At 33.8% G+C, this 9,860-nt stretch overlaps 2 protein-coding genes across 3 annotated transcripts; both read right to left on the bottom strand.

The window, feature by feature from the left end:
* Positions 1–478: 478 nt before the first annotated feature.
* On the bottom strand, positions 479–2,196 carry LOC124847473 (gamma-secretase subunit). 2 transcript variants are annotated; one of them, XM_088106436.1, is made up of 3 exons: positions 2,022–2,196; positions 1,631–1,909; positions 479–835 (listed from the first exon to the last, which is right to left on the bottom strand). In XM_088106436.1, the coding sequence occupies exons 2-3, from the start codon at positions 1,869–1,871 to the stop codon at positions 675–677; spliced, it is 402 nt and encodes a 133-aa protein (XP_087962562.1). In that variant the 5' UTR covers positions 1,872–1,909; positions 2,022–2,196; the 3' UTR covers positions 479–674. The 2 variants fall into 2 exon arrangements, with proteins under 2 accessions (XP_087962562.1, XP_087962561.1); XM_088106435.1 differs by having other exon boundaries at positions 1,631–1,899; positions 2,022–2,195.
* Positions 2,197–3,614: 1,418 nt separating this feature from the next.
* Positions 3,615–9,095, bottom strand: GONST1 (golgi nucleotide sugar transporter 1). Its single transcript, XM_047324971.2, has 8 exons — positions 8,404–9,095; positions 8,150–8,289; positions 7,584–7,713; positions 6,645–6,743; positions 5,094–5,248; positions 4,703–4,819; positions 4,148–4,245; positions 3,615–4,038 (listed from the first exon to the last, which is right to left on the bottom strand). The coding sequence occupies exons 1-8, from the start codon at positions 8,632–8,634 to the stop codon at positions 3,980–3,982; spliced, it is 1,029 nt and encodes a 342-aa protein (XP_047180927.2). The 5' UTR covers positions 8,635–9,095; the 3' UTR covers positions 3,615–3,979.
* Positions 9,096–9,860: the final 765 nt, after the last annotated feature.

Raw genomic sequence — 9,860 nt, 5'->3', positions numbered from 1 at the left:
TTTAGTTAAAAAGACTAATCCATACATTTCTAAAGTTAGAGAACTAAAATAGGTCAATGTTTTGCAGAGAGATTAATTTCAATTTTTACTAAGTTAAAAGACAAAAAACATATTTAACTCTTATTTTAATTTTCTATTTTCAATTTTATAGGTCGTTTTCTTCCTTACTATCTCATTCCTCGTACTCAAAACTTAGCTTTCAAAAACTTAAAAAACATTAACACAATCAATTTGAATTTCCTTTTCATTTTGTTGAGTAATATTTCCAACCTGCGTACTAATACTGTTTACTCAGCGACTTATGAACTTCACAGGAGAAAGTGACAATCCAGCAGATACTCTGCTTGCATTGTCTCCTAAGGGCTAAGTGGTAAACTTACAGTCCCTGTATTTGTAACGTAAGATAATATAATACATCAAAATGAGACAATAAATCTTGCATGAACAACAAATTATAATACACACACACACTGTGGGGTGAAGAAACCAAGATCTCTATCTACTTCCAAAACATTGCTTATCTATCAAGAGTGTCAACAAGATAAAATTCACTATCAGTTCAATGACAGAATATAGTAAAATGTATATGTAAGTACAAGTGCAGTCATGAGGCATGGAAGAAGGTAAATGTGGTAATAAAAGATCAAAATATAAGTATCAGAGGTGCCACACAACTAGCTCCAGCTTGTTAGGCCTAACCTATCAGCAAGGTTGTACATAACCAATTGATCCCAAACAGGTCCGAAGAGGCGTTCCCCTCCAATGGCAAATGTTAGAGCCCAAGAACACAGAACAGTAGCAAATACTGCAAACCCAAATGCCGATCTAACAATATCTGCACGAACATGTCAAACAATCTAAATCAACAGGGAAAAGGAACCTGCCTCTAAACCAATTCATTATATCTAAATTAACCACCAACTTACTTAAAATCAGTAAGCATATTCAATTAATTCAACCATGAAACAAAGTAAACCAGCTAGCATATTTTTACTAGTTATGGTTGAATCAACTGTTAATTTTTTTTCGTTCTGAAGAAATCTTCCAGGCACGGCCGTTGCAAATACTTGAGTACTCTTTGTAAAAGGTGTCCAAAGTTAGTATGTTTGGATTTCAGTGGGAAAATTAAGTTGCGTTGAACTCAATTGGAATTGAAAAGAAAAAACACATGGTATGTAATGTACAATGAAAACTATGAGTTATTTTGGATCTTACAACTGAAATTCAAACAGAACCTTCAGTAGTACCCTACCGTATCTCGAAAGGAAAATAATTGCGAAAAAAAAAAAACTAATTCGACCAGAACTACCAAGAATTGAACGAGCTGATGAGCTTTTTTGATGAAATGAATTTGAAACTAACTGGTATCATGAAAAGCACCAAACAACAACAACCTCATCATGTTCAGATACTAAAAAGAGCACAAGTTCAAATTCTTAATACATCGATTCAATTTCTGCCGCCCCTTCTTAATTCCAGATAATTACTTGCTCTAGACATTCGAAAAAAGAAACAGTTGAAGAAAATAATGCATAGCAAGCGGTGATGGTTGCCACCATTGAAAAGAAAAAGGAGTGCACAATTTCGCAAGTAATTGAAGTGCTATAAAAGAGAAGTTAGGTTATGATACATGGGCGAATGCGAGGGAAGGAGTGAGAATGGCGAAGAACGGGCCAGAAGTAGAAGCAATTGACGGCCCAAAGGAGAGGCAGAAGAGCGAAGCCGAAATTGTAAAACCTCCGCGCGTAGGTCACCGATTCTTCCTCAGACAACCCCAACGACCCATCGATCGTAGGCCACACCGGCATCGACGACGGTAGCGAATTCCGATGAAGAGGATTAGGGTTTGGATTGTTGTTCTGTGAGTCCATCAATGCGATCAAAGATGACCTAACAACCCTGAGATCAGCTAAAAGAAAATGTTTTCAATTCCATTGATTTTGTTCAATCTTGTTGCTTGCTAAGCGAAATTAAATTAATATCTCTCAATTTGAGTGGACAATCACTATTAAGTAACTTACCGTGAAAATGGATCGTTCGTCGCGTTGAGTCACTTCACTACTGCGTCTGATTTTGATTCAGATTGCCTGCCATGGAAAAGAAAAAACCAAAATTCATACAAACACAGCTGAAATTCAGATTACTCAATCCTCCTTTTTACTGTTTCCGTGTGTCAAGAAGAAAATAAAATGGTACTGTGAGTATAATTTTTTTATATAATTTCTGTAAAAAATCAGGTAATGACTGTACATAAAAAATGAAAAACAAAACTTACCAAAAAGAGTGGAAAAAAATAGGACCACCAAAACAAAGGACCACACGACACCATTGCATAATTTTATTCGATATCAAGACCTACACTTGTCAAATTAGGGAAAAAACTATTAATACGTACCTTCAACAACTGAATGACCAGCTTTTCAATCTTTCATCTTTTATTCGCAGAAACAGTTATATTCCTCTCAAATGGAGCACGTGATGAAGACGTATTATCCAACACTATGTCTAACATTTTTGTCTGTTTTTCTGTCACAAACCCATGTTACAATGTTATACAATAATGATGCTGTGCAAATTAGTGTTTGCAGAATAAGGGTCTTTTGAACAAATTTAAACGGTATTTATCAGAAAAGAAAAATAAGAATAAAGATTACAACACTTTGTTTTATGAATTGAAATTACTTTATATGTAAATTAATTTTAGAAATTCTTTTATATAATTTTTTAGAACATCTATTTCTAGAATTTTAACTTTTTATTTTAATTTTCCATAAATGTTTTCACAATATTTTGTCATAAAATATTTGAAATCTATGTTTACTTCGTTTGATCTTCAAATGTCCCTTTACTTCAATTATGCTGTTACTTTTTTTAACTACTTCAATTCAAGAACATTGCTATAATTGTAAAACTAAATGAATTATGACCTTTTTACAACTCTTTTAAATTAATCGTCTTTACTTGCAAATTTGTTGTATGTATCTTCCTTATAACTTCAAATAAAAAATAAATTAAATCAATTCAATATCTTAGTTTCAAATCTGAATATCTAAATAATTTTCACATACAAAATTTTAAATCATGGTTGAATAAATCAAATCAAATCAAATTAAAAAAATTGTCTTCATAATTTTTTTTCTCTTATCACTTAAATCTAAAGCAAGTTATTATTCACTGTTTTACTTAAAGATTTCTTTTCCGCTTAGTCATTTATTTATCTTTGTTGCATTTGAACAGAAAATATTGATATCATTTTGTAATACAGAAAATTTTAAATGCTGCTAAAATATAAGATAAAAAAAAATAGTTCTATCATTTTATTTATTTCAAATATATTTTATACAAATTAACTTTTACTACCACAGCTACAGTTGTTTTTCATCTTACCTTTTATTTATTGTATTTGACGCAAAATATTAAGAATATAACTTTTCATTGCAAAATATGTTAACTAAACCTAAAAATTTAGATTAAAATAAAAGCAAAACTCAAAATTTTTCTTTTTATTGCTTTTAAGTCATTAAAAAATATCAAACAAATAAAAAGTTTCCTTTCAATAAATAGAGATAAAATCAAATAACAAATAAAAAGGGACAAGTAAGATGAAGACAGTGTTATCCTTGCCCCAAAGGCAAGATCAACTCTCTCTTTTTTCTCATTTCAATGTTAGTGTTCATTTCAAAGAAATCATAATATGATGATACATTGGAATAATGAAGTGACATGATACAAATTAGTGGCAAATTTTGCTTCCAATGGGAGCCAATGCAATCAATACAAGCAGAGCCTTCCTCAAAAGATCCAAAAACTGTCCCTTGGAGAAGGAATCTGAAACATTCCCAATTTAGCTGATGCCATCTCTGACAACACCACACAGTCTTCAAGTGCATCTCCAACTTAACCAAGAAATCAAATTTCTCAGATGGGAATAATTCCTTCTTGTGTGAACATTAATTATCACGTAAGCCTTTACTGTTCTTTAGGATTGAGATTTCTCTCGGATTTTGGCTCTAGCAAAAAATACTCCTGCCAGAAGACCTGCAATTGCATTTCTACCTTCAGTGATGAAACAAAATGTAATACAATGCACTTTATGATGACAATGATAATAGAAACACTTCAAGTTCAGTAAATTTGAAGAACTAACCAAAGAAAATGCTAGCAGCGTTCTCCAAACTAGTAGGAACTTTGAACAGAAGGATGCCAGCAACTGAAAGTGGTATCTTGTTCAGCGAACCTACGAGACTGCAGATGGTAAACTAGTCAGATATGTCATACAAAATTAAAATAGTGACTTTTTCTGATAGAATATAGATTTACAAAAAAACTAATGTTCCAACAATAATCTATAACTCAGTTATAACCAAGGTGCATGGCTCCTTATGTAGTCATCACAAAAAAGAAAGACGGAGGGTATGACCTATTTTGCTTCAAATGAGACCCGTCCAACACTAAACCAGAGGACTAGAGCAGTAAAGGCACTAATATAAGCCAAAGCACACACGTATAGCCATTGCCAATAACATGTAAAACTACTTCAGTCAGACACACATTTACCATCATGAGTCCTACTAATATCCATGCGGTTCAATTTCAAAAGAAACTGTTAGGGAACTGTAACTATAATTTAATTTACCGCATTAAGATATTGGAAACAAAAAGTGTATAGGGATTACTCTCTCTTTTGGGGGAGGAAGCTCACCTGTAAGTTGTAGCTCCAGTCTGATGAAGAAACCACATGGATGTAAAGCTGATTGCTAGACCCAAAATTCCACTAAAGGTCATCACCAACCAAAAGCTAGGCAATCTCAGAAGTGGCCTGTAAATTCAAATATTTAATTTTATATAATATTAGAAAAACAAAGACACAGAGAGTATCTTTTTCCTTCTGTTGTCAGACATAAAGTAAACAATTTATGACATAAAAACACCCTTTTGTGATTCCAGATCTGTTTCCATGAAGAAAATAAACAGCAAAAAGGAAAATTGAGACATTACATTTTAAACTGAGATCAATAACCTTCTAACAGGAAATGAAGCGTATCATGCACATAATATTGAGAAAAATCACAAAAGTATAGGAAATAACTCACGTTCTTAAGAGATAATCCACCTCATTGAAAACAACAATCAGGAAAAATCCCAAAGGCAAAGAAAGGGTGTTGTTCAACAAGACCATCGAAAACTCATTTAAATTTCCGGATTTGGTAACTTGCTTTGCCGTATCCATGACCCTACGGAGAGTCAGCTGCACCAATAAAATCAAAAAGCAAACTTGACTCAGATAAATTTAATTCAGTGATATCTATGACACTACATACACACTTTCCATGATAGTATATTGTCCTTTTAAACCAAAACCCAAATTAAACCTACTCCATGTATATGTAGAAGTAATTAAGTACTATGATTCAAGAAACCCCACAAAAGCAACCAACAGGTCAAACTGAAAAGTATTGAGTCAATTCTCTCACCCGGAATAGGTGATGAGTAATTTGTCTTCATGTTGGAAAGTCTGACGGGATAAACTACTCAATTCAATTCATCTGTGATGAACTATATTTCATATATATTTTTTCTTTTAATTTTACTTTTGCTTTAAACCAAGTCTAAGCCAGTCCTTAGCACAGAGAGAAATGGAGATAAGATAATAGCATATGTTAAGATCATTGTTGAAATTGTTCGGTTTTTTTCTAGAAAAGACACCAAGGAGATTTGGAACATAAGTTATGAGCAAACCCATATAAGGAATCATGACACCACCTTCAACCCAAGAATGGTAAGGTAACTTGTGAGTCTTTTTCCCTTATAGGTTGCTTATTTCGCATATTTTTACCTCGTGGGACTTAACTCACACTTCACTCCAACAAACTATCTCTCAAATATGAGTCCCTTTCATATTAATTATACTTCTCGCTCGAGCGAAAACATTCTTCACCCAATCCATATTGGTACTATCTAAGCCAATCACCAAAAATTAATAACTTGGATACCACTTTGTTGAGTTTTTTCGACAGGAGACATCAAGGAGATTTGGAACATATAGGTTATGAGCAAACCCATATAAGGAAGTATAATACCACCTTCAATCCAAAACCTTAAGACAAATAAGTTTGTGGGTTTTTTCTTCTCATTTGTTGCACTTCTTGCATATTTTTATCCAATGTCAGACTTCAACTAGGACTTGACTCCAATAGAAACAACCAAAAATATGAAATGGGGCTGAAAGACTCATAAGAACATTGTAATGAGATAGAAACCTGATATCTTGGACTGCAGAACTTTGAGGGTTCACACCTCCTAATGCCCAAAGTCCCAAAATCTCCTCTCTTCTATTCTACACAAGTGCCCTTAACTAAATAAACTAACTAATAGGTTATCTAACACAGTGATCATAACCAAACAATGATAGACTTTAGCAAGACACACATGATTGAATTTATGCACATACAATGATATTAGATTAATATCTAGCTCTCAAGTCAAAGACTAAAAGTTATAGTTTTAAACTTACATCTTCCCGTATTCAGTTGTACTTTCATTTAAAACATTTTCAGGCAGTAATGGAAAGGTAACCAAAGTGGAAACAAAAAATGAAACTTATTGTGCCAATGAAGTTTAGAATCACAAAACATAATACTCACAGAATATGATGCCGTTAAGAAGCAGTTTAGTGTCTGCCAAGCATAGCCAATTGCATTAAAAGAGAGATCGGTAATTCCTCCAGTTATTGCTGAAATGATCTACAAGGGAAAAGGACATTCTTTCAGGCTGTTTTATATCTAAAACTTGTTATGCTAGTTAAGGATCCAAATAATGCATAGTTTCAAGAGAGTCGAAACAGTAAAAAGCTATATGAGTTCAACAAAATAAAAGATGATTATAGTATGATAGGTTTCCGAAAGAGAAACCTAATCACGAACCTCCAACACCACACGTAACAGGCACACAATAGAGACAAAGGAATTAAACTGAGTATTATTCATAAAAGAATGGTCTGTGCAACTACAGATACAAAGGGCTTAACTCCCTCCACAGGACAAAGCCTGTCAACAATCTAACTGCCAAAAGTCCCCCATCCACTAAACAAACAACTATTTATACAACTCCTCTGCCTCCTATCCTAATCCCCTTTCCCATTATATCCACATACCCTATGTCCTAACATAGTAAGTATGAAATCAAAACAGACAAGCCACCACACAGTAACAAATGCATTTTTGGTAGGAAATAGACCCCTGCAAAGTAATCCCCAGATAAGTTGTGACAGTTGACCAACTACTTTCCAGAATATGACATGGAACTTTGGAGAGCCTGGCTATCGTATGAATATGTTGTCATTGGTTATAATTAGACAAGTAACTTCTTCCCCCATAGTGACTAAATCCTTGAATAAATATAATAGAACGATAAAATATGTTGGTAAGAGTAGTGATTGTAGGAGATGCACGCAAAATAAAGGGATTGCAAGATTCATATGTAAAGGTACAATATGTGAATTCGTTATTCTACATCACAGTCAGGGCCTCGAACAGTCAAAATAAAGGGATTGCAAGATTCACAAGTCAAGCTCGTCAACATACCATTAGAAATAGAGCTGCCCAGACTTTGCCATCGTGGTGCTTCTTGAACAAGTACATTTCACCAAGGGCAGTTATGACATTAGTAACATTTTTCAGGACTGTCACCATGGCTACATTAATGTATCTCAAACTGCACATTATACAAAGGGATAATTAAAAGCCAACAGCAAACAAGATTGAGTGACAAACTGCTCAATTGTAATTTCAGTTCAGATATTGACACTGGTACAGATGATAAATGTTAAGATCACATGTTTAACGACATAAAGTTAGAACAAGTTTAGAGCTCCATGATCCTCAAATATGAATAATTCTTCCCTGAATTTATGAACAATGTTTCCATTTCATGATTACTCATAAACAGGATCCATCAGTACATTCTGCAAAATATTTTTTTCACACCTAGCATTGGACAGATTTAAAAAAAGGCTTACACAACACATAAAAATGAAACTAGTAATAAAGCATCTATGACAAGCACCCCCTCCCCCCCCCCCCCCCCCCCCCCCCTTATGGTAAGCCAGAACCAAAACATTATAAGAGCCACCATGTTGAAGACAGCATACCTAAACATACTTGTGACGAGCATTCCGACAAATATAACATTCACAGGCAACCAGACCTTAATCAATCTCCATGTCAGCGGCTCGGTCGAAACTAAACCCATAATACTCAACACAGAAACAATAACAACTGAAATCAAATTCTGCATCCACACAAAATTTGTCAGAATCAATCCAGCTCAAGCAACTTCCACATCATTATCCTAAAAAACAAAGGGGCAAGGGGAAAATGATTCCAAGGACACAAAAACAAATACCTGGTACAGCATCAAGGATATCCCAGCATTGAAATCATAGCTGGAAAGTACAAACTTGTTAACCAATATCATGCCACAGGAGGAAAAACAATATGCAAGTCCAGACAATAACGCCTGATTGTGGACTTTTATTACCCTCGCACTTCTTGGAGTTCTTTCTTTGTCTTTGTCCAACTTGGAATTTTCTACGTCAAGTTGTTCTTCATTGGGAGATGAAGGCATCATTTTCATGTGATCCAGTTATGCCTTAAGCTAAATTGACCCAACGGCAAATAAAAAAAAAAACTTCACAGTAACACAGTGTTCAAGCTATGGAGCTCAGGATCGACAGGTAAGGAGACACGTGGAAAGGAAAAACCTTTTCAGCAAACCCCGATATGATTATGATCGACGAGAAAAACCCATCAGGGATAATCACGGTAATGGTTTTATTGGCGAGGATTGGATTCAAAGGAAGGCAAAGAAGCGCTGAAAAATAAATGACGAAATTTGGGGATTAAAGGAGTCAGAAACGGCGTTGATGTACGGAGAGAACGAAGAGGGGTTGGGAATTTTAAAAGTAGAAACTTCGTCGCATTTGAAGAAGGAACGAAGCAGCTACCAACTTTTGTGGATTTTTTTTCTTATGTTTTGTCCTTTTGCAATTCGCATGAACCGTGGATGGCAAAGATACCCTGTTCCTTGGGTTTGTGATAGCTTTGAATTAAATGTTCAAAAGTCTTAGGCTTGCTTTTGTTTTTTGAATGATGTTAGTTCATTTGTTCCCATTTTCAACACGGCTATTGCTGCTACCATTATTACCCTAAAGTAATGTAAAATATTGCAAGCTTAAAATCATGATCACCATATCTATTGATATTTAATTAATTTATAAATTTTAATAATTATTATTTAGGCAAGTCTTGTTAGAATCACTTTTAGTTGGTTTATAGTATAACAATTAATTTATAAACCATGGTTATTAAACTAAAGAGATTTTAGTTAAGTCAAACTTGGGGGAAAATGAATATTGCGGGATTAATTGTAACTAATTATAAAAAAAATATTAAATTGTTTTTATTTGTGATAAATATTTACTTTATAGTAGAGGTTTGTTATAATGAAATAAAGATATTGATTTTGTGTCTTTTTGTTTGTTTAATAATTGACATTTAACTTTCTAAACTAACGATAAAACAATTCCCAGCGGACAATTAGAAAAGATAAATCAACAGGGAAAATAATTGTTTTTTATTCGTTAGCAATCACATCAGAAAATTATGGAACTTGGTGTGTAGTTGACCTGTAGCATGAATGATAAGGGTTAGATAAGTACCAATGAAGAAAATGCGATGTACCGAAAAAAACCAAGCCGAAGGTTAGTTGCCAGTTTAGAATTATAAAAACCAAACAAAACGAGAATATTCAAAACCAGAAGTAGCAGCAAGTATCCACTAACTTATCGTAGACCAAAACGT

This window comes from Vigna umbellata, chromosome 2, assembly GCF_029865625.1.
Source record: "Vigna umbellata cultivar VRB3 chromosome 2, Vumbellata_1.0, whole genome shotgun sequence".
NCBI classification, from domain to species: Eukaryota; Viridiplantae; Streptophyta; class Magnoliopsida; order Fabales; family Fabaceae; genus Vigna; species Vigna umbellata.
Note: the sequence above shows the minus strand (reverse complement) of the source record. Positions and strands in the feature narration are given on the sequence as shown.